Here is a 24,194-nt window from a genome sequence, read left to right on the forward strand (position 1 = left end):
TATTGTTTAAACATTACAGCGCATATAGTATAGTCAATTATTTCAGCGCCTACTGCTGCCACCACCGGAGTCAGTGCAAGTCTAACCTAAAAAACAATAAAAAAAATCCTCTAATAATAAAATTTACAAAAATAAAATTATTTCTACTTAAAAATAAAAAAAAATTAAATTAATAAATAAACAAAAGAAGAAATAATTTTTTGTTTACTAACAAAAAAAAAATAAATAAAAAAAAGTGTTATAATTACGTACAAAAATGACTTGCGCAGTGAAAAATTTCACAGCTGATCAGTAGCTGTTCGGACAGTCGTCGTAATTACCTCAGGATAAAATCGCGTTTAATTATTATTATAAATATAAAACTACTAGTGTTATAAGTGATGTTTGTGTACTTAAAAAAAAAAATAATAATAATTGCGTACTAATTAAAAGTTCTGGTAATTAACAAAAAGTAACTAGATTGAATGATAATTGTTTAAAATAATTTTTCAAGTGTTAAATCGAGTGCGACATCTCGATGGTCCGGTGAGTTATTTATTTTTAAAAAATTATTTCTTCATTTCTTCTTTAATAATCTGTAATTAAAAAATTAAATTTATTAATTATTATTGTTATTTTTGAAGGTAAAAAATTATTAAATAAATTGCAGATTAATTACTTACTTGTAACTTGACCCAAAATTTTGAAGACGGAAGAAGAAATTTTTAACTTTAAAAATAAAACAGTTTCTTCTCAGTGAGTTTATAATTGAAGTAATTTGTGTGTTATATTTATACTTTACTTTTATTTTACTTTGGGTGTCTAGGCGAACGTCAATTCATTCATTGTTTTCTCCTGAATTACCGATTGGTTTTACAACTCGCTGATCACGTGCGCCATCGTAACTAATTCAAAGAACTACAAAATATAATATTTATATTTAGACTTAATAATTAACTATTTTTATCCATTTGTTGTCGATTTTTGACGTTAGATTTAGGGAAGAAGAAGAAATAGTGAGAAAATTTTAGTTTTTAAAAGAAATAAGTAAATATTATTTTCAGGTTGAAGTTTATTTTTGGTTGATATTTTAAAAAGCTTTTGCTTAAGCTCTTTTACAAAAACGTCACACGTCAATTATTATTCTTGGGTTTCACTTCATTCTATTTTCTTCTTTTTTTTTTTTTTTTTTATTTTAGTCATTATATCATTAGATAAATATTGAGAAATTTTTGGGAAGGTAAAAGAAGAAATATATGAATTTAGTAATTTTTTTGGAAAGAAGAAATTTATTTTAGATATTTTTCTTGAAGAAGAAATGGCAAAAAAATTTTTTTAATAATTTTTATCAAAGAAGAAATGGAAAAAAAATTTTTTAGTCATTTTTACAATAGAAAAAATAAATAAGATAATTTTTTTATGAAAAAGTTTTATTGAAGAAAAAATAAAATATTACAAAAGAAGAAATTAAAAAATGATCAAAGAAGAAATTTTATTGATGAAGAATTAATTAAAGAATAAATAAAAAAATTAAAATAAAAGATATTAAAATTGAACGAAGAAATATAAAGCTTTTTAAAGAAGAAATTTAATTATGAGAAGAAATATAAAGTATTAACAAAGAAGATAATAGAATTAAATGAAAAAACTAAGAAAATTATCAAAGAAGAAATAGAAAAAAATTTTCTCTATTGAAGAAGAAATAAAAAATTATAAAAGAAGAAATTATACAATGATTAAAAAAGAAATATTGTTGATAAAAAATTAATCAAAGAAGAAAAAAATTTTTTTATTAAAGAAGTAATAAAAAAAATTGAAAAAAAGCTATTTGAAGTTAAATGAAGAAATAAAAAGTTTAAAAAAAAGACGATATCACTATTAAATGAAGAAATAATGAAAATTATCAATGAAAAAATTTTTTAATAAAAAATTCTATTAAAGAAGAAATAAAAAATAATAAAAAAGAACTATCATTGAAAGAAGAAATAATTTAAACTAATTAAAGGAAAGTAAGAAGATAAATCACGACAATAAATTCCGTGTCGACATATAACTCAAGTTTTCTTCATCTAGAATTCCTAAACGTTAAAACGTTAAAATAAAAAAAAAAAAAAAAGTAAAATAGTGGTATGCAAGTATCCATTTACTTTCTTCTTGTTGTTCTTGTAATTCGTTTTGATCTTGTTCTTCTCCATCTAAACTTTATTTATTTTAAATTTTTTTTTAACCGTCGCCAACATTCAAAAGACTTAAGCCAGACTTGCAGTCTCAGTATTTTCATGACACAAATATCTCTTAACCCGACAGACTGGAATTTGCTTTTTTTTATGGACATGCAAATGTGTCTAACAAATTAAATTTAAATAAATACCGGCTATTTATCAATTAAGCCCACTTCCACAAAAATAAAAATGATTATTAATAATTTATATTCTAGATTTACAAATTCTGGCAGCAATAAATTGGCTTGGGATTTAACTCCGTAACAAATTGAATTAACTATTTGCTGCGTAATAATATAAATAAATCCGCATAGTTGACTTGCTGGATAGCTTTTCGGCGATTACAAAGTCGGCAGGTGGATCCTAAATTTTGTGAAAACGCATATCTCATCCAAACAACTCAACAGGAAGCGGCCAAGTAAATATTGCCGACTATTCTGTTGGATTTAACGAGTAATACCAATTTTAATGGTGTTTTGTAAATAAAATCACCCACATAACACACAGACAGCCAGCCAAGAGGCAAAATAGTCTAATGGGAGGACACGTCTCAAGATAAATGATCTGGTTATGAACCATTATCCTCCTCTATGACACTCTACGAGTACTTGTTCGTAATTCGTGGTCCAGTAGGTTAAAATTTGTACGTTTAATTTCAGTGTTTCCACCTCGGTTGACAATTATTGTCATTACGTTATTTTCCTGCCAACTTGTGAAATGTACTGGTATTTATTGTATGACGTAATTAACTTTAATTGTGTGACACTGACAGGTGTGTTTGATACTTGGGACACTTTCAATATGCTCAAGAAGTTTTACTTCATTGTCAAGCTGAAGAAAATTTATTCTAGAAAATAATCATACCTTCAATATTCTTCGTTACTTACCATAATAAAAATTTTTCTTTATGAATATCTCTTAAAAAACAAAACCAATACCTTCAATTTTTTTTCTCAATAATTCTAGAAGCTATTTTGCAGGTTTTTGGAAAAAAAATTCATTTTTTTCTCGCTTAGTTTATTTATAATCGTAAAAATAGCTCTAAATACGGTGACCTGCTAACGGCAGCCATATTGAAACTTTTATAACTTAGCCTTTTAATTTTAGTAGCGAAGAAATTCGCTAGATGGCGCTGTGTGTCAAAACTAGTCGACAATTTTTTTATTTAATGATTTCTCCATTGTTGAGCTAAAAAAAAAATTATGTAAATAATTGGATCATTTTTATTATAAAAAATATTAATTATACCTTCAATATATATTCTTCGTTACTTACCATAACAAATTTTTCTTTATGAATATCTCGTAAAAAACGCACCCAATCAATTCAATTTTTCTTCTCAACAATTCTAGAAGCTATTTTGCAGATTTTTGAAAAAAAATTTCATTTTTTCCTCACTTAGTTTATTTATAATCGCAAAAATAGCTCTAAATACGGTGACCTGCTAACGGCGGCCATATTGAATATTTCAGAAATCAGCCTTTTAATTTTAGTAGCGAAAAAACTCGCTAGATGGCGCTGCGTGTCAAAGCTATTTGAAAATTTTTTAAAAATCAGCGGGAAAAAATAAATAAAATTAATAACAATTAAATAATAAAAAAAAAAGAAACCTTAAAAATAAAAAAAAATGAATACAGGTAGGCTATACCAGGATGGGGTCCTACGATGGGGGACTGCCACTGCTCTAACATCGCCATCATGCAGCTGTTCCATGAGTTGAAGCAGCAGTTTCCTGGCCTACCGGATCACGTTGTTTCCCAGTGCATTGCCCAGGTAGATCGGCGGCCTCTAACCTCCAAATCCCTTCAACTAAATAATAAAACTAAATAATGAAACTGTGAATTATCATCTAATCAAGGATTAACAGCACGAGGATTGATAAATTAATCTATAATTAATAAAAAAAAAATTATTCTTAGCAGCTGCTGACTTTTAACGTGATGTTGCAGAACAGCCACGACAGGGAGACATGCACGGAGAGTTTGCGCTTGACTCAAGAACTGAGACCCTCTCCTGGAGCGTTTCCTCCGCCGGCTCCGGACCTGAACCTCCAGTGGGGTATGAGTCTGCCCGAAGACCCCCAAAAGACTCTTCAAAGTCTCCACCAGAAGCCGAAGGCCCACCGACCAGTTTCTCTGAACATCGGACCTGCGAGGTCGCCTTTGCACGCGGCTCGGCGAGTTCTTCCGCCATTGCCGCCGATTTCTTCCAGCCAGACTCCTGGAAGGCCAGCGCCATCTTCTGCTCCGGCAGCTTACTCCACTCACGGCTTCTTCGATGATTCCTCGGCCAGTTCAGATAATTTTAGGAACGTAAGAAACTTGAACTCGGGGTTCGAACTTAATGTCAATGTTGCCTGCAGTCCTGCAAGTAATCGGGGTAAGTAATCTCAAGATATACAATTAAGAAATTACCTTGTATCTTGTGAAATATTGACATTTTTAAAGATATAAGCTCATCCTGATGTTACACTCATCGAGACCTTTCATTTGAGTACCCACATTAATTTTTCATATATTTTATATATTTATATATATTATATATATGTATATATGAAAAATATATGAAAATGCCATGTGGGTATTCAAATGAAAGCTCTTGATGAGTGTAAGATCGGGATGAGCTTATATCTGAAAATTAAAAAATATATTAAATATCCTAGATTTTCGGACAGTCCAGAGTCCTAAAAAGCGAAACGAACAACCTGACTCGAGCGAAGTCCTCAGTGACCACACAAGGAGCTACACCTCAGTCAGCCTAACCCTGAGACCGCCTTCCTCAGAGCCTCAAGCGCCGATTGACATCAGGTCCCAAGGATCCAGTCTCACCTACTCAACTTCCTCCCTAGACCCTCGAGGCTTCCAAAGCCGCCTGCAGATTAGCATCGGTCCTGGAAATGTCGGCAGTGTCGCCGCTGCGAGGATAAGGCCACCTATGGGTACCAGGCCCAATAACCTCATTCCTGTGGCTTCTGGCTCTCATAAACCTCCAGGTAATCTAAAATTTTTATCAACATTTAATATTTATTTATATTAATTATTTCTGTTATTTAAAGGATTACCAGCAGGTCCTCCAAGTCAGCTACCACGTCCGACGACGACAATGAGCGCACCTACGACACCTTCAGCTCCAGCAATTGGGATTGTTAGTAATCCCAGTAGTTTACCTGCGACTCCTAGCGGTCCTGTTTCTTCATTCCCGTCTATTCCTTATAAAGATGCTATTAGTGTTGATCTCACTCGTCTGTCTTTGCATCAAGGTAACCTATTAAATACATTTAATCAATTTTGTTTAATTGAAAAATAATTTTAAACGTTAAAAGGTCCTTGAAATTATTTTTAAAGTATTACATTAATTAATTTTAATTATTTCTGTCTAAATTCATTAAAATAAGCTTTTCAGTACTCGTGTGCCAACAAACACTCTTTGCTCGTTGTGCCAACACACCCGTAGTCGCAACCCCCCTCCACAATTCAGCAGTTAAATAAATATCCGACAGATGGCGTTGGATGTTTATTTTTAAAAAAATTTTTTAAGCAAAAATTTTTTTTTGAACGTTTTAAAAAATTAAAAAAAAAATAAAATTTGATGGATTTTATTGTTAATATTTAATAAATTAATTTTGAATAATATAAATGATCTAATTATCTATCTTAGTGATACTTTCAGGCTTTTATAATCCCACCTACGCATTTGCGTCGGAGATATTTACAAATTCCTGACCCACGCGGGTCTATAGATAGGTTCTACCTCTTTGATGCTCTTTGATCACCTGATCTGGCATCACCGTTTTGTTTTATTAGTACAACGTGTGTTTGTAAAAAAAAAATTTCATTTGTATAAAATTTTAAATGCAAATTTAAAAAAAAATTTTTTAATTTAAAAAAAATTAAAAACTTGAATAATTTTTTAAAAATATTTTTTACTTGTAATTTAATTAATAAAAAAATTCTTTAACGTCAGTTAATTTTAGTTTTATATATTTATTTAGTAAATATGATAATTTTATTAATTGTATATTTTTTTTTAGTGTCAGAAAGTCAGAAGCAGCTAATTACTGAGCAGCTGGTGAGGAAGGAGAGACTTACTAGAGAGCTTAAATTAGAAAAAGGACGACTTGAGGCTCTAAGGAGAGAAATCCATGCTATTCAAGGACCTGTTTATCCTATTGTATCTCTGGAGGTAATATTTAATTCTATAAATTATTCAAATTATTTTTTTAATTAATTATTTAGACAAAAAACAATTTTTTTTTTTTAGCAACGCGCTTCAGATTTAAGAAGCGAAATTTATCAACTGGAGCTTGAGTGTGGATTGTTGACAAATGAAGTCGACAAAAGTATAAATCCAAATGGTGAATATTTAAATTTTTTTATAAATAGCGCCAAATTTAAAAATAATTAAGTTAATTATTTAATTGTAATTTTTTTTAGTACCTCTGGGAGAGACCAACGAAGAATTCTACCACGGAATTTACCGCGGCCAGTCAATAAACCTCCCCGCCTTCCCTTCATCTCCTCCACCTCTCCCGAATGTCCCGCCGGCTTGGGACCCCAGCCAGAATGTCCACGAGGACGAGGACAAAGATGGGCCCTCGTGGTTCTGCGAGAAATGTACCTTCAACAACCACCCGCTGATTGACATCTGCGAGGTTTGTCTGATGCCTCGCTTCAAAGAACTTGAAGACACAGGTACGAGAAACCGTCCCCAGGTGTTGAGCCGCCCGCAGACTTTGATGTCTAATTCTATTTCTAAGCAGTCTACGTCCAGGGTTTAGATTTTACCCGTGCCTTATTAATAATTAATAATTAATAATTAATTTTTTTAATAATAATGCCTTACTTTCTAGTTTTATTTAAGGAGTTATACCTAGATACAAAAAAAAAATGTTTTTTTTTGAGACATTTTAATTAAATAATATTTATAGTCAAAAATTTTATTTTTGACAAAATAGCTTCCCAAAAATTTAAATTGATTGATACATACATACATAATTGAAAAAAAAAATTTTTTTTTTCAAATTTTTATTAAAAAAAATTTATTTAAAAAAAAAATTTTTAATTGTAATAAAAAAAATAATTTGTTTAAAATTTTAATTGATTTTTTCTTTCTTAGTTAAAGAAATAAAAATTTTTCTGTTAAAAAAATACTTTTATTTTTGAAAAAACTAAATTTAAAAAAAAAATTTCTTGTAAAAAAATAAAATTTTTTTTCAAAATTCTTACTAGGTATAACTTCTTATTCTAACTTTAACCGCCCGAGAGGCTTACAATAACTGCACGTACGTAATTATTATATTTATATTTATTTTACACGTCCACTGTAAATATTTAAGAGTGACAAATGTTTTTTTTTTTTTTTTTTTTTCTTTAATTTAATTAATGTAAATATAAATTACTTAAAATTTTAATCATGTATTTTTAAGTTTGATTGTAAAAAGTTTTGTTTTATTTTTTGTGAAGCTAATAAATTAATTTTTTTTAATTTAGCTGTAAATAATTTTTTTTTTTTCAATGTAAATATTTTTTCATAAATTTATTTCAACAGAAACTCAAGATATTCACATAAGAGTCACGCATCATCATAATTTTTCGCCTAGAAGTAAGTTTTAATTTTTCTTTATTTAAAAAAAAATTATTCTTGAGATTTTTTTTATTAAAAAAAAAATTAATTTAATTATAAAGAATAATTTTTAAAAATTAATTTATAAATTTATTTCAGGAACTGTTCACAGCTGGGTCGTATAAAAATTTATTTTCTAAAAAAAAACTAACTGTAAATATTTCATACATAAAATTATAGTTTAAACGATTGATTTATAATTATATTTCTTTTTTTTATTTATTCTAAATTTTTGTTTTATTATTTTACTGTAAAAATATTTCAATAAATTAGTTTTATTTAAAATAAATTAAGTATATTATTTAATTTCTTTAATTTAAATTTATTTAAATTAAAGAAAATAAATAATGAAATTTATTTATTCTATTATAATATAATGCCTTTATTAAATTATGACTCGAAAGGAATATCTTTACAAGGAGCGCTTTTGTAACCAAAAATTAAATTAAATTTAATTTTAATTAAATTATTAACAAATTATTTTTATTATAATAATTAAAAGCATAAACTAAGTTACTAAATATTTAAAATAAATATTTAAATTGCAGTCCCACGTTCCAAATTAAGCTTAGTCTCTCTAGTATGTTCTCCATAGAACCTCTCAAGCTTATTATTAAATTTAGCATTCCTTTCATTGATATAATCAATATCCGCATCATCATTATGAGTCCTCCTGCGGCTGTATTTTTCCCTTTTAGCAATCTGCTTGCCTAAATCCTCCACCATCTTATCAATGGCTTCCTTTTTATCTTCATGAAGCCCATGAAGAATGGTGTTCCTGTCACCGTAAAAAGCAGGACCGAGTTTCTCCTTAGCTTTCTCGTAGTTCTCCATATTAGGCTTCAGGTTTTTAACCAATCTGGTGTACTGTCTTACAGTAGTTTGCTCGAAGTCCGCGAAGCCAAGGTCCGGGTTCTTCTTCTTTTTTTTCCTGTCCAGCCTTTCGGCCTCAATGGCGTCGATACTCAAAAGCTTCTGCCGGTCGTAGTCCAGACCCTGCTCCTTGGCCTTTTGTCTCGCTTCCTCGTCCTGGAGAATCCACTCCGCTTGGCGCTTTCTTGCTTCCCAGTTTGAGGGTAGGTTCTTTCGCTTGTCTTCTTCTACTACTTCTTTGTGGTTCAGCAGACGGGCTTCATTCTAAATTAATTAAAATATAAAATTATTAATTAAAATTTTTTTTTAAATTAAATTATAATAAAATTTTTAAATCTTAAAATTAAAAAAAAAAAAAAAAAAAAAAAAAATTTGTATATAATTTTATAAAAATAAAATATTTTATTCATAATCATTACTTATCTTGAAGAAACATTTTTTTTTTTATTATAATTAATTTGTTAAAAAAAAAAAAAATTGTAAAAAATTATTAATTATAAAATTCTAAAAAATTATCCAATGTCTCAATTTTAAAATTCATATTTTAATTATTTATCATTATAATTTTATTATTGTTAAAATTTTTAAAAATAACAAAATGTTTTTTTCTAACTTTAATATTTTGAACACGTGGAATTATTTTTTTTTAATTTACTAAATACATAAAAATTTTTAGATTATTTTTATTTACATAAAAAATAATAAATAATGTAAATAAATTTTAAGGTTAAATTACTTACTCTCATTTTGTGGAGACGTCCTAGTTTTTTCATACGATCTTCCAACGAAAGGCGAGTATTTTTACTTTCTTCAGTCATTTTTAAAATAATTTAGTTTCAAATTTCTAAATAAAATTATATTTATATAAAATAACACGTCAACGTTATCAAACAACAAATAAAATTATTTGTGTTTTCTCTGATGCAAAATGGATGACTAAAGTTGACTAATGTGAAGAGTGAAAGTAGTATAGTATCGAAAACAGATACTGAATCCTATTGGTTTAAAATAAGAGCGCGCGCAGGTGGCGCGAAATTTGAATTTCAAATAAATATTAAAATTAAGATTATAGTTTAAAGTTTTAAAGTATATAAAATAATTAATATATAAAATATTTAAAGTGACATTAAAAAAAAAATAATTATTAATGATAATTATATTATAAAAATTGTTTATTAATAATACATAATTTTTCCATTAGTTACTTAACAGAAAAGTCTTGACCCATAATATCTCAAGATAAAAGTTATTCATAGGCATGATAAAAATGTAATGATAAGTAAAATTAAATGAACTTATAAACAAGTAAGTAATTGTATCGAAACAATTACAATTTTTTAATACGCAACTGAATTCCGTTCTTGGGAACTAGAAGGAACCCGCGTCTGTTCAATTCACGAGTTAGATCAGTTTTTTCACAGATTTCAACTTTGTATTTACTGAGCAGCTTGATCAGCCCGGCCTTGACCTGAGTAGCGCCGAATCTTGCGCCGATGCAATTGCGCGGACCATCGCCAAGAGCCAAGAAAGCCTGAGGATGACGAGCTTTGATGTTTTCTTCAGAGAATCGCTCAGGGTCAAACACTTCCGGATTCGGCCACAATTTTTCGTCATACTGAATCGCGTACAGCGGAATCCAGACCAGAGTCTTCGCTGGAACGGTCACGTTTGTTCCAGCAAACGTATATGGCTCCGTGCAACGACGCGTGAACATCATCAGCGCGGGGTGCTTTCTCAGAGATTCTGAAAGGGTTTGTCAAAGATATTATCAGCTGAAAAGCTGGAGAATCTTGAGTAGCTTACCGTGGTAAACTTTGTCGAGGTATTCCATTTCCTTGACGGTGACGTAGGTTATCTTGCCGTTGTGTTTCTCCAAACTTTCACGGATTTCTTGGCGAAGACGGTCCTGGCAGTGCTGGTTAATCGCTAGTTCGTATAAAGTGTGACTCATTGTTGTTGAAGATGTCTCAAATCCTCCGGCGAAGAAAATTAGAAGTTGGGCAGCTAGTAGAGTGTCCGTAATCTCTAAAGAACATAAAATTGCATGAATAATTCAATAATTCTGCATCTAGGATCAAAAAAATCTGTACCTTGGGTCGGTAACTATTGTCACTTGGGTTAAGATACCTTCAGTCGGTACAGAAACTTAATTCTTACTTCAACAGAGGCTTACATATTTTTTATTAGTCAATTAAATGTTAATAATTGTTTAAAAAAAAAAATATCATTAATTACTCAACATTTTTACAAATTTTACTAATTAAACATGTAAACCTCTCATAACTTTTGAACGGCTTGGTCGATTTCATCGCGGTTGGCGCCATTCGAAAGAGCTTGGCCAAACTTAGATTTGGAATACAATTTGAATCGATTTGGACCGGTAGATTTTGAGAAATATCAAAATAATAAAAAAAAAAAACAAGATTTTTCAAATGTGGTTTTTTTGGAATAACTTTTAAACGGCTTTATCGATTAATTTCAAAAATTAATCAGCTTTTAGCATTGAAAAACCACGTCGATCGCTGCCAGTTTGGTCAAAATCGATTGATTCGTTCGAGAGATATATCGTGGATGAAAGAAAACCCAAAAATGTGTTTTTTTTTGGAATTACTCCGAAATTCTTCAAACGATCTATTTGAATTTAAAAGTTCTTTATAAAACTAATAAAAGTGCGCCGAATGACGTTAACTGCGTGAAAATCGGTTTATTCATTCAAAAGTTATTGCGGTTTGAAAATTCAAAAAATTGTGTTTTATCAAATTTTTGAGCTCAAAAGCGTCATAAGAGCAATTTCAAGCGTCGGTATGGAATTGGCGGGAAGTTGCAGGGGTGGCCTTTAAGGTCAACCGTTTTCCTAATTTTTTTCAAATTATTATACGTAGATTGAATTTACAAATTTTCAGTTTTAAAAATTACAAGTTTCAAAAATTTGACCGTATGAATTGCCTTAATAAAAACAAAATAAAAATTCCATCCTTACCAATATCATCAATCTTCCCCTGATTCTTGATCCTGAGCAGCAAGTCAATAAAATCATTGCGTACAATATTATTCTTTTTCCTGTACTCCAGAGTATTTTTAGTGACATCAATCAAGAAATTATGAGTCTTATCATCCCGAAAAATATACCCAACGAGTTGATAAATATTCGGTAAAAAAGTGCTCAAAAGATTTCTTCCCGCCGTGGTCCACTTAACCTCAAACATGTGTCTTCCAATTTGCCTGAACAAACTGTTTTCGTCTTCCAACGCATTAGCCTTGAGCCCAAAGGCGTAGACACCGATGACGTCAGTCGCAAATTTGGCGGTAACCTCGCGCATTTCGACGATTTGATTGTCGTAATTGCTCAAGTACTTGTTCATAGTCTCGGCACACTCGATGATCAGGTGGAACATGTCCCTCATTTTTCCGGAAGTGAAGATCGGAGAGAGTTTTTTGCGCAGCATTCGCCATCTTTTGGGCTCTAGATTGAATATGTTGATCGAAAGCGGCTCCACGGACTCGTTCATTTCCTGGCCGCGGTCCACAAAATTGCTGAAGTCTTTTATCAACACGTCTCTTATCAAATCGAGGTCCATTATACACGCGATTGGCTCCCGGACGCGGTAAATTCCAACTATCGGCGCGTCCGGGTACTTTTTGTACAGTTCCTGCAAGTACGTCGCAGGGTTATGTTTGCCCCTTAAAATTTGGGTTATGTTTCCAAACGGCGGGATCGGCTTTGGCCCCGGTACGTTTCGCGATGACCAAAATGAGTACGCCGATGCGAAATAGTAGTACAGCGCCAGTAAAATTGCGGCTAATCCCAGAATCACTTCTATTAGAATCATTTTTTTCAGGTTAAGTCCTGTTATTATGGTTGCAATTTCGCGGAGATACTATTCACAAGAACACTTGAGAAGAAATGAGTTTTTATCTTTAATTACCCAGTATTAAACATTCTCGAAACTTAAATAATCAATAAGTAAGTAAACGATGATACGCTGGGGAAAAATCAAATGGGTCAAATGTTATTTATTGAAAATGAAAGGGGACTTTAGTGATAAATTTGATTATTTTTAATCATGTTGTGCTATTTATCTTTTAAACAATAAGTTGATTCTTACAATGTATAAATAGTTTGTTTATGTTTTTTTTTTTTTTTTTTTAACTTCCCGCTAAGAAAATTGTAAATTTCCAAAAATTGGGAAGTTATTGATTTTATCCCGTTTGGCAAAAATCGAGTTTTCATCAGATCTAAACGCTCAAAAACATAAAAAAGCTACTCGAGGAGCTCATAAACATGATAAGTGCAATTTTAAGCTCCTATAGATATGGAATTTGAGAGAGAAATAAAATTTGATGAAGAATAAGGAATCAAAATCCATTTGTTTCGATTAATATCGACAATTTCGATACTAAACTAACTTCACTTCAGTCATGTATTTTTTACATTAAAAAAATAAACCCCAATAACCAAATTTAGTGTGCAATAGTTGCTGTTCAATGGTTGGTGTCGATTTATTGAGGTAGGATCATCTCGACTTTTATAAATTTAATCTCCATCTTAGATTTAACAAAATAATTTATTAGTTTATAATTTTTTTAGAAATTTTAAATTTTCATTGTTAAATGCCCGCGTGTTCAAATTAAATAACATTAAGTTAGATTAGGCTTTAAAACTCTCGATAAATTTTTTTTCTAATGATTGTTATATACCAATCGAATCGTTTTTGAATTCCCTACAAGGTTATTGGGCCAAACAGTTGATTAATTTATTATTTTTTTTTAAATTGAGAATTTAAAAATTTACAGAAAAATAAAAACGTCAGCTAACTTTAGTATTATCTTTAATTTTCTATATTTATTTAAAATTTTAAAATTTAAATTTTGCGCCAAATGCGCGCGCTTCAATCCTAGATCAATAAGGCATCAGGATTAATTTTCACGATTACAGACAACTTTCTGACGTCATCAAAGTTGCTCTCTAAAAGACAGTAAACTTGACGTCAAATTGACTCCTACCTTTTGTAGGTAATCTTGTAACCTATTCAGCAACTACCGCCATCTCTGTTCACCTCTCCGAACTATCTTTTTCGCAACTTGATCCGCCATCTTGCGTTAAACCTCCAAAACTCTTCAAAATGACTTCTTTCCACTAAAAAACTTAAAAATTATTTTTCTTCTTACTTTTTAATATTTTTCTAAGACTTTTAAATAAATTCTAGAAATTTTTTTATAATTACCAGTTGGTTGAACTAAATTGGTAAGACATTGCGCTAATTATTTTTTGTTTTATCAATTAACCAGCTGCATGACGCATAACAGTAAAATTATGCGCAAACTCCATTCCAAATAATAAAAACTAACATTAAATAGGGAGTAAACGCGTGGGATGGTTTAGTATTGATCAATTCGTGGCAGTCCATCGTGTCATGGAGGATCTACTGCAACAAATAATTCGTGAGAGTCAAAATAGTAAATTATCAAATGTACGGAAAGCTGCGCAAGATGCCTACGGTAATTTTCTTCAATTTTTCCTTCAAAACATTTTAACAAATAAATAAATAAATTGTTTAAATAATTTTTCCAAAAGATTTCATGGAAAAACAGCAAGGCCTGTTGCGGGACCCGCCGCACGAATTGCGCGCAAAGTGTCTTGCCGCAATTCAGCTATCCTTGGAGACGAAAAGAAGCAAATTGGTGGTTTACGGATTAACTGGATTGCATGTAAGTAAAAATGCATTAAATTCATCCATTTTTAATTAAAAAAAACCTGCTATCATAACAATAACGGTATGCGGTATGGTAACTTCGCCGCCGGAAGTGTTACACGGACGCGTGAATCGATAACGGGTTGATTAGCAGTGAACAGACGCCGCAATGACGTTTTAATTTCCTCGGCACTTGTTTGGAGCTAAAATTGATTATTTTTATAGAAAATTCTTAGGGATGATAGATTCCAGTCGCCCTATGAGCCGGAGGATGACTCACTGTGGCTGCCGGCTCAGATGCTACACGCAATGGGCTCCCTGCTGTCGCAGTCTGACGACACGCAGACGGATATGTTAAAAGTAACTAAAACTTTAGCCATTAGTCCAATTTAACAATTTAACCCAAACTTACCACTAAATGATTGAAGGTCCTTCTGCAAGTGGCCTGCTCGGCATATTGGACGATGAACGGCCGGCTGATCATCGCAATTCTAACGACATGCTGCGACGCGTTCGAAAATGGGAACCAGGCGGTGAGAACTGCAGCTCAGGCTGCGACAAGCCAGACCTTGAGGAGCTTCTGCTTGTTTTTGGGTAAGGAAGCTTTGGGTGGCTTGATTTTGATTGATGTAGTGACTGATTATTGGTTTCTAGATGAAGAATGCAGAGAAATGGACGAATACGCTAAGCAGAACAAGAATGTGAGGGAAAGAGGTGTCTCTTGCTTCAATGAAGCTCTGCCTATCCTTCAGTACATTTGCAGCAGATTGGATGAAGCTCAAAGGTAACCCCTTTAATAAAATCTTTATGAATTTATATGGGAATCCACATAGAAAGGATAGTGACTAAAGTTTCTACTCTTTTCATTCTAATCCGTTGAATTCCACAGAAAAAAATTTGCAACGGCGAAAAGCGGGAACACAGTAGTCTTTCTATTAGAATGCCTGCATACGCTAATCTCATCATTACCCCAAAAAATCCATACCAACCAGCACTTCACAACATTCTTGTGGCAAAAGTTTTGCCCGGCATTGATAGCATTCCTGGGTACCCCACGAGTGGACAAAACTTTTACATCGCGTGAGGGAAAAGACACGGAGGTAGGCAGAGGATCGGGTTACTTAGCAACGACATTGAGTTTCGATAGTCATCAAGCCAAAACAGTTTACAGGTGAGTACCGACGGTAACATACTATCAACCGAATTACTGACTAATTTCATTGCGGTAGCATTGGAACCGAGCTGGTGAGACTGGTAGGGTGTGTGGGGCCACTGAGACCGGTATTGGAGTCAGTCTTCCATCGCATGCTTCTGTATCCGCCCCCGCAACAGCGTCTGGAGTCGTTGAAGGCTTTGCGGGAGCTGCTGAGGAGTCCAAGCAGGATGGTGGACTTTGCAGGTCCGCTGTTGGTTGAAGAAGAGAAGACAAGTCAGCCTCAGAGTGACATGGCCTTGATGAGGCTGGTGATGGACTCTATTGAAGAATCCACCACCGCTGGACAACCGGTGCTGTATGCCAGTGTTTCCTGCGTGGTTGCTATGCTGTCAGCGTTACAGGAACTCTGCGAAGGCAAGGCTGTCAGTCATACTTACACTGGGACTATCAATGCGCTGTACGAGGACCTGGAGGCTAGTGATTACCGAGGTCCGCTGACGTACCTGAGCATGGCGAGACTGCCCAAGACCTACCGGGAGCAGTTGGAGCTGATGAACAAGACCAGCGGATCGGAGAGTGACTCCTCAGGACATGGTCCTTCGGAAGATGGAGATTCTACTGACACAGAAGGACCGCAAAATGAGTCTGATGAGGTCAACGATGACAATAGTGTTGATGAAATTGATTACGCATTGGAAAATGAACGGGAGCGATTGAGGCTGGAGAAACTGCCCAAGTGTCTGCATGTTGGAAGGCAGTTTGCTGAAGAGTGCAATGTGGACGTTGAGAGACACAACGCTAGGCAGTTTGTGAAGATTCTGAGGAGTGACTTGGTTCCAGTGGTTCTGAATCTTAGAAGTAACATTGAGGTTGACGAAGCACTGCAGAACTTTGCGTCTGAATACTGTCAAGGGGTCTTTGCTGCTCAGCAGAAGCTTCAAGAGAAGGAAACTAGCGTGGACACGTGTGCCTTAATTACGATCATGAATGCTGATGGGATCTACCTGGCGATCTACGCAGCGTTGCTGTTGAACCTCAAGTTGATCAGGATGCACTATTATCAGTTTGACAGCTGTGCTGTGCCGATCAGCGAGGAGATGTTTGTGGAAGAGGTCCATGGATCGGGAGTTTTGGTCTACTTGTCGGCCACGTGGTTGTCGGAGCTGTACCAACAGATTCTGGCTTGCAATCTGTTGGAGAAGTGCGGGTACAACCCAGCTTCGACGGAGAACTGCGCGTTGGTTAACATTCTGGTGGATGTGGACGGAATCAGTGGGAGCCAAAGAGGAGGACAGTTACTGGCTGATTACAGGAGGTTGGAGAAGGCACAGTTATCACGGAGCGAACCGACTCCTGAAGCGGAAGCAGGAGCAAAGTTGTCAAGGAGAATTCTTACCTGTTGCTGGGGTAGCATGATGACCGTTTTAACGGCGGGTTTGAATCCTGCTAAAGAAGAAACCAATAAAGGGATCTTGAATCGGGACACCACTAGACGGGGGGTAAAAGATACTGTTGTCCTTGCCCTTGAGGGGCTTCACAAGGCAGCGACTCTGAGCAACATTCTCGGACTACAAACTCGGTGTGGATCGATATTCGGTTTGTTGGCGAAAGCAGCTTGCACTGAACCAGCGATATCGAAATTGAGACGGACCAAGGATGTGTTGAGGCTAAAGTTACAGAATAGGGCGACTAATATTCATACGTCGCATGCGTTGAGCATGGAGGTGCTACTGGGGAGGGGACTGGAGCTCGGTAGTCATGGAAGCGACTGCTGGCCGCATATCTTCACCTGTTGTTTGTATGTGAGCAAGCTGGAGCATGATTTCTTTGGTAGAAACCAGAACCTGGCGCTTCCCAAGCTTGCCAAGAAAGAGAAGAAGGACAGTCCAACGGAAAAAAGTGACAAGAACCGGCCTAGTTTCAATATTGTTGATGAAGAAGAAACCTGTGTAGATGTCTACAGCTTCCTTTCGACGCCTTACACGCAGAACCCAACTACGGAGACCATTCCAGAGATCATCCAGGAGTCCAATGCTGATAATCAGTTCAACGGAATCCTTCCGGCTGATTATGCTGCGAAAATTGTCTGCGTTCTGAGCCAGCAGGTTGACAGACTGTTCGAGGACGCAGCGCTGAAGCTCAATCTCAGGGCGTTGTGCTCATTCCTGACCGCGTTGTGTCAAGCTAGCAAGGACCAGCTGTTCAAGACGACCGACGGGGGCAAGGACAGCAAAAAATTCTGGTGGAGGAAGTCCAAGCCAAGGGAAGAAGAGCTCAATGTCTTATTGTTGTCCAGATTGGGCGAGGTGATGCTCAAGTGTGTCAAGAGCGGAAGGCCGTTGGTCCATATCATGAGAATCTGGAGCATCTTGGGTCCCCATTTCATGGAAGCAGCTTGTCACAAGGACCGGGAGATATCGAAGCGTGCTGTTCAGTGTATTCATGACTCAATGGCAGCGTTATTGAATGAACAGATCGAATTGCCGCACTTTCACTTCAATGAAGCGCTTTTTAAGCCCTTTGAAAACCTCCTCTGTCTCGAGCTCTGTGACGGCGATGTCCAGGACCAGATCGTCAGCTGTATTTGCGAGTTCGTCGAAACTAATCGCACGGAGATTCGTTCCGGATGGCGGCCTCTTTTCGGAGCACTTCGTGTAGCTTCGGTCGGTAACTCAGAGTCCGTTGAATCAGCTCCTCTTTTAGAAGTATTCAGAGTCTTCCTATTAACAGACAATACTCTAGTGTTTGCCAACGCAGCTCTTGACTGCATTCTCTGTCTCTTGAAGCACATCCGCGGGGTAGGTGACCCTGAAATTTCCGATTCTGACCCGATTTCCAATGCAGAAATACGAAAAATGCGACTCTGCCTTGAAAGTCTCAAGTGTCTGTTAAACTGCAGTGATATCCTTTCATCAATGTATCGCATGCCAGCCTGTCCAATTTTCCACTCGGCTGCGCGGATCCAAGTGTCAACCATACCCCAATTCGTGGATCCAGTGATACCCAACTTGGAGCTGGCTAAATTCGACAAGAATTCCGAATCCATGCAAGAGATAGTCCCAGAGATATCCTTCGAGCTGTTCAACCGCATAGACAGGACCCAAACCATCACCTTGCAGTCCATGGAGAAGCCCAGCGGAATCCTACGCGTCTGGTACCTGCTCATCGAAGGTTTAGCCTCCGCAACAATGATCTGTCCGCGTAGATACCAACCACACACACTCGAGACACTCTTCCACTTGCTCCGCGATATTCTCAACGTTCCCGGGCCTGATTTCGCGCTCTACTGCGTCAACCACCTGCTCCTACCCATGGTTCAAAACTGGCTTCGGATCACATCTAAGGTCGTCCGCGGGTGGGACAATTTCGCGCCGAATTTCAAACAGTGCTGTGGACTTACCACTGATCTGGTCGTCGATTACTTGACTCACCTGCAAGGTAAGTCATCAACACATTTCCTTTAGCGTCTTCTAGCTTTATTCCAAGGATTCTTCCGTGTTTCCAGGTCCTGAAGTGACTCGGAGAGATGAGCTGCTGCCTGCAACGACACTCATGTTGAAGCAGCTGCTGCTGGTCATGGCTGAGTGTGTCGTCCAGCAGACTGAGAGCATTGCAAGACTAGGCTGCGCTTGCATCAGGTAATGAAGGATATCAATGATTGTAATCAAGCTTGACATCTTGCAATTCAATATCCACGCGACTGATTTAGATTTAGTTTAGATCTCGTAACCCAACACCTACTGATACGGCTGATTCGTTCTCTAGGCACGTTCTGATCAGCAGCGGACCATTACTCACCGCGGAGCAGTGGGAAGTCTGCGGTATCGCTTGCTATCGCGCTTGCTCCAACTCTCTCCAAGAGCTCCACCAACTGACGATGGCCTTCGCACCCAGATCCGAGTCCTTCTACGGAGATCTGGCTCAGGTCAAGGTCGCCGCTCGTCGCGACGCAACTCCCGAAGAATCAGAACGACTCAGACAGCTCTCTGCTCAGGTAAGTGCTGAAAAGGTGACTAGTCCTTTTAAATTCTTCCAACCGTTGGAATAGATCCGCTGATGCTTTTGTTTACATACATTAAAGTGAAATAGTGAATCTAATCTTAAACAGATACTCTGTTATTGTTATTATTTTGTTTGTCTTTGCTATTTGCTCTCCTCCCTTTACCGAGAATTTATCGTCAGGTGAGCCAGCTACGCGAGGTTATGACTGCCGTCAAGAGGCAGAACGCGTCTACACTAGCAACAACCAAGTGTTATGAAGACACGATGACCATTGAGACGACACTGATTGACCAGCACACATCTTCCTACCCCGTCGGTTGTAGGCAGCACACCACACCCCCCGATTACACTAACACGTCGAACACGGGGCCCCAATGGCTCTAGCCGTTTACGGTAACTCACGTCATGGATTTTAATTTCAAAACAATTTTTTAATCCTTTTATGTTTTGTCTATCAGTCTTTTGTTGTTTCTTTTTTTACTAACAATAACCAATACTACTCCCACACAACACCTGACACCCACTCATTATTCCCGTGTTAGACCGGTGGCTGGATTCCACTTTATCCACTCAGATTCTTTCAAAACCGAAAGAATTTCATTGTACATATATGATAGATGAATCTGCCAACCGATTTACTGCCGATGCTTATAAGTTAGATCGTATGCACTGCTGATAGAGGCACGTTTTACGGCAGCAGTCTAAAATCCAATAAAACAATACGAGAAGTCCTTCTCGAAGGGCTTCTTAAGCACGGTAACACATTAAAATCCATGGCTTGAGTCCATGGCCACTGTAAGGTCGAAGTCCATTGATGATCCATACCATCATTCTGGATTAATGCTTGTAGTACGCACACACGATCACAAATTCACAGCCGCCTACGGAAACAACTTGAGTTCGACAAATTCACTTGGTTCCGGGCTGGCTACACGCAGAATAGTTAATCCTACCCCTAAATCCTCGTAAAATTGCATCCACACACTAACAAATCAAACAGACACTAAAACTTAATCCCCGGCTGATTATCCGTTTGTCTAGGTGTTCCTGATTGCGGAGCAGCGCTCAGAGCCGACTTATACCGACGATCGGTCATATGTATTCCTGCTTTATCCACCGTCGGTAGCGTCGAGCCTCAACCCAGATTTGTACATAGTAAGAGTCCAGCTACGAGCGATGGTCGTAGGGCTGCTGGTCCATCAAATGCTGCTGCATTGCATCGCCAGTGTCCTGCTCCAGGGATCAGTTGGCTCTATCTCAAGGTTTTTGCACCCCGACCCAGTTAAATCTGATCAGATCCTTAAACCTAACTCTCTTTCAGCTTCTGCAACATGAGTGCGACATCACCAGTGTCTCCCAAACCGCCTGACGGCAAGCGAAGGCTGACTAGACACATAGAGACTTTCCTCGCAGCCTTGGACCTTTCCTTCGTTGCAGCAGTGAAGTTCGACTCAAGACCAGGGCTGAAGTTTCTCGTCCAGAAGGTCGCGAATCTCGAGCAGCCTGCTAATTTGTACCGGCAAGCTGGCGCTGCGTGGACCATCAAGATTCTGACGCTCTTTGAGTTGTGTCTTGAAGAAATCGTCGCTACTGGAGCTGATCTGGAGGTCATCAAAGCTCTGATCAGCCAGAATCAGAATCAGGAGGCTAATGCCCAATTGGTCAAATTAGTTAAGCAACTGAAGAGTACCTTCGATTCCCTTTGCAACAACTACGTCGACGTGGTGCTGAATCGTGATGGCTGGCATTCAGTAGCCGACGGATTCTCTGACAGGAAGATCTTCCTGCTGGTAGCACAGCCTGATGACTTCCCGGAGATAACTGGTAAGGAACCTCTGGAGCGTTTTCCGCTGGATAAACCAGAAAAGGAGACAATGTCACAAATGGAGGATCCATTAGAGCGCAAAGAAGACTACCGATCTCTGAAGCTCTTTGATCTGGCCAATGACTACTACATGGAGTCCGGCCCGGAGTCTGAAAGCGACTCTGATGAATCCCAGCCTTCCTCCAGGCCCAGGTCTCCAAAGAAACTGGTCTACAGAGGCTCCAGTGAGTGTGTATTTTCCGGTGACCAAACAGATGAGGGAAACTCTAGTGAATCTAACCAAGAATCGTCTGATCCAGCAAAGCTAGATGACGATGATGATGATGGACAAGAATTGGAGTCTAACACTGACGTTAGCATTGACGGCAGTCAAACTGCTTCAAGATTAGAAGCTTTGGACTCGGATGACCTTGTCTTACCTCAGATACATTTTAAAGATTTTAACCTAGAACGACGACTGAGGCTCAGCGACGACTGTCTGTCCCGAACTTCAAGAGGGTTTGTTACTTCTGACGGATCTCACAGGTCGAAGTCTTTGGTGGAGCTCCACCGGGCTTCCAAGTTTTCGGAACTGACGTCAACTGATTCAGAGACTAACAACAATAAAACTGATGAAATGACACCCGAAGTCTCTGACGATAACGTTGACGACCTGCTACGCGATTACGAACGAAGTAGAAGAGGCTTCAGGATCAATCCGTTCTTGTGCGAGGACAATGGCAACATTGAAGGCAGGAACATCTCCAAGGACTGCGAAGCTCACAGACGCGCTTGGGCTGAGACGCTTTCTGCTGCGTTGGAATGGACGCTTGCTCTGCCAGTAAGTCAGAGACAAACTGTTTTGCCGGCTGGTGGTAATTTTTAGTTTTTGTGTGATTGGTTACAGGACGATCAGCTGAAGCCTCTCCTACCGGTGGTAGTCGGCGGAGTTAGAACCCTGACCAAGTTTGCGGTGGACCCCAATCTTAAAATGAAGATCTCGTCGCTGTTCTACAGGATCGTCGTTCTTTATGGCTTGACAAATAATTAGACTTTGATATATTTATTATGCTTAGGTGTAAGCGGTTGTAAACTGGTTATTAATTATTCGATACATGTGTATGATCTATGATTATAATTATGATTAGTTAATGTTAAATGTTGAAAATACTATTGCTGATGATGATGACATGTAAATGCTATGTGTGTAAGGTCGGCTGGAGGATCTTGATAATATTTTTTGATGGCCAATGCAGGCTTTTGAAATTTGTGTATTGTAAATTATATTTAAACAAAGAGATTGACAATATTAAATTAAATGGTTTTGAGAAATTGGGAGTTTTATTTATGATGTACCTTTTATAAATTGTTTTGGTAATTTGGTTAAAGGCTTTTCGGTGATTTGGACAGTTCAAATTTGTCCAAAAATATCTAAGTAATCATCATAATCATCAAATTTTGACTATAATTATCAAAAACACTTCTGTAGGTCAATTGAATCCGTCTAAAATGTCCAAATGACCTTGAAAATTGTCCAAAAGTGTCAAATTATCAAAAAAATCAAAAAACTATCTAAAGTCGCCAAAAACTGTCCAAAATTACTTAGACAAGTCAAAATAATTTTAATAATCGTCCAAATTTGTTCAAAAATCTCTAAATGACTATTCTAACTTTGAAAAAATTTCAAGCTATCAAAAATACTGTCTAAAGTCCTCTAAAATAGTTCAAAATTACTTAGACAAGTCAAAATAATTTCAATAATCGTCCAAATTAATCCAAAAATGTTCAAAAAATTATTTTGACTTTTCAAAAATTTCAAATTTTTAAAAATACGATCTAGACTCGCCCAGAAGTGTCCAAAATTACTTAAATAAGTCAAAATAATTTCACTAATCATCTAAATTAGTCCAAATAATTTTTTTAACTTTCCAAAAGTGTCAAATTGTCAAAAACACCGTCTAAAGTCGCCCAAAAATGTTAAAATATCTATTCTAACTGTTTTCAAATTCTAAAATTTCAAAAATCTCTATTTAAAGTCACCTAGAACCGTCAAAATTCATCAAAAGGCTTCTCGCGAAAGTAAATTTATCTCAAGCATTTAGAAGACATAAATGTATTATTATTTATTATTAAAACAGCATCAAACGGCTATGATTGTCATGCAGCTGAGAATTTACTGACCTTAAAAATATCACGTCTGCAAAATTTAGTGCACCGATATAAAGTATTTTTTGTCGGTCAAGAGAGTTAGGGCCGAGGTTTGTCTGAGGAGACAATGTGTTAAAGTCTGCGGTCAGGAGTCCTTTAGCCGTCTTTTACTTGTCTTCTGGGGTCTCCGTCTCGTTTCCATCTACCAGGACCATAAAGAAGGCAAGCTTACGAGCGACAGCTATTAAACCATCTTCACTTCATCCTGGGTCATAAAAACTTCACTATGTCCGACGGCTAGCGTTTTAATGAAATGAAAACTATCGAATTTTTTACTTTTAGATCTTTTTTTTTTTTTTTTTTTTTTTTCTATGAATCTGGGTGAGCCATCACCGGATTTTGGCCAAGCGAAATCTATTATTTATCCGGCAAATTTAGCTGAGATTAGGCTCTGTAAAGTGGAAGCGGAATTGGGGTAGGACACTGGACACGATTGTAGTTTAGGAGCTGGAGGGAATTTTACAATTCGGGTGCTCGAAGGGTGGCAAAGCCTGGATTGCTAATAAAGGAACCTCTTCTGCTATATATGCTGTCGGTAGTGCGCATGGAGACCGCAACTGTCCATCGGTTCAACACACGCAGTGAACCTTTTAATATTAAATGGAGCTCACGAGTGGGTTATCACAAATTCTCAA

At 36.3% G+C, this 24,194-nt stretch overlaps 4 protein-coding genes across 9 annotated transcripts; 2 read left to right on the plus strand and 2 right to left on the minus strand.

Annotated features, from left to right (window-relative positions):
* Positions 1-282: 282 nt before the first annotated feature.
* Positions 283-8,110, plus strand: Tab2 (TAK1-associated binding protein 2). Of its 6 annotated transcripts, XM_074251315.1 has the most exons (10): positions 283-525; positions 3,839-3,974; positions 4,151-4,580; positions 4,864-5,193; positions 5,257-5,460; positions 6,232-6,383; positions 6,462-6,555; positions 6,635-6,892; positions 7,749-7,802; positions 7,923-8,110. In XM_074251315.1, exons 2-10 carry the CDS (start codon positions 3,867-3,869, stop codon positions 7,946-7,948), a joined length of 1,656 nt encoding a protein of 551 aa, XP_074107416.1. In that variant the 5' UTR covers positions 283-525; positions 3,839-3,866; the 3' UTR covers positions 7,949-8,110. The 6 variants fall into 6 exon arrangements, with proteins under 6 accessions (XP_074107416.1, XP_074107417.1, XP_074107415.1 ...); XM_074251316.1 differs by lacking the exons at positions 7,749-7,802; positions 7,923-8,110 and having other exon boundaries at positions 4,876-5,193; positions 6,635-7,714; XM_074251314.1 differs by lacking the exons at positions 7,749-7,802; positions 7,923-8,110 and having other exon boundaries at positions 284-525; positions 6,635-7,710.
* Positions 8,111-8,264: 154 nt separating this feature from the next.
* LOC141532802 (pre-mRNA-splicing factor Syf2) lies at positions 8,265-9,632 on the minus strand. Its single transcript, XM_074251321.1, has 2 exons — positions 9,437-9,632; positions 8,265-8,960 (listed from the first exon to the last, which is right to left on the minus strand). Exons 1-2 carry the CDS (start codon positions 9,512-9,514, stop codon positions 8,361-8,363), a joined length of 678 nt encoding a protein of 225 aa, XP_074107422.1. The 5' UTR covers positions 9,515-9,632; the 3' UTR covers positions 8,265-8,360.
* A 218-nt stretch (positions 9,633-9,850) lies between these two features.
* Positions 9,851-12,588, minus strand: LOC141532774 (cytochrome P450 6k1-like). Its single transcript, XM_074251272.1, has 3 exons — positions 11,677-12,588; positions 10,500-10,721; positions 9,851-10,439 (listed from the first exon to the last, which is right to left on the minus strand). The coding sequence occupies exons 1-3, from the start codon at positions 12,524-12,526 to the stop codon at positions 10,024-10,026; spliced, it is 1,488 nt and encodes a 495-aa protein (XP_074107373.1). The 5' UTR covers positions 12,527-12,588; the 3' UTR covers positions 9,851-10,023.
* Positions 12,589-14,078: 1,490 nt separating this feature from the next.
* On the plus strand, positions 14,079-22,683 carry LOC141532779 (brefeldin A-inhibited guanine nucleotide-exchange protein 3). Its single transcript, XM_074251276.1, has 12 exons — positions 14,079-14,195; positions 14,272-14,405; positions 14,615-14,749; positions 14,818-14,983; positions 15,044-15,173; positions 15,279-15,560; positions 15,619-18,983; positions 19,051-19,183; positions 19,311-19,539; positions 20,589-20,809; positions 20,869-22,192; positions 22,259-22,683. The coding sequence occupies exons 1-12, from the start codon at positions 14,111-14,113 to the stop codon at positions 22,400-22,402; spliced, it is 6,348 nt and encodes a 2,115-aa protein (XP_074107377.1). The 5' UTR covers positions 14,079-14,110; the 3' UTR covers positions 22,403-22,683.
* The last annotated feature ends 1,511 nt before the right edge of the window (positions 22,684-24,194 follow it).

This window comes from Cotesia typhae, unplaced genomic scaffold, assembly GCF_013202065.1.
Source record: "Cotesia typhae breed Kobodo isofemale line unplaced genomic scaffold, CoteBio_Ctyphae contig_69, whole genome shotgun sequence".
NCBI classification, from domain to species: domain Eukaryota; kingdom Metazoa; phylum Arthropoda; class Insecta; order Hymenoptera; family Braconidae; genus Cotesia; species Cotesia typhae.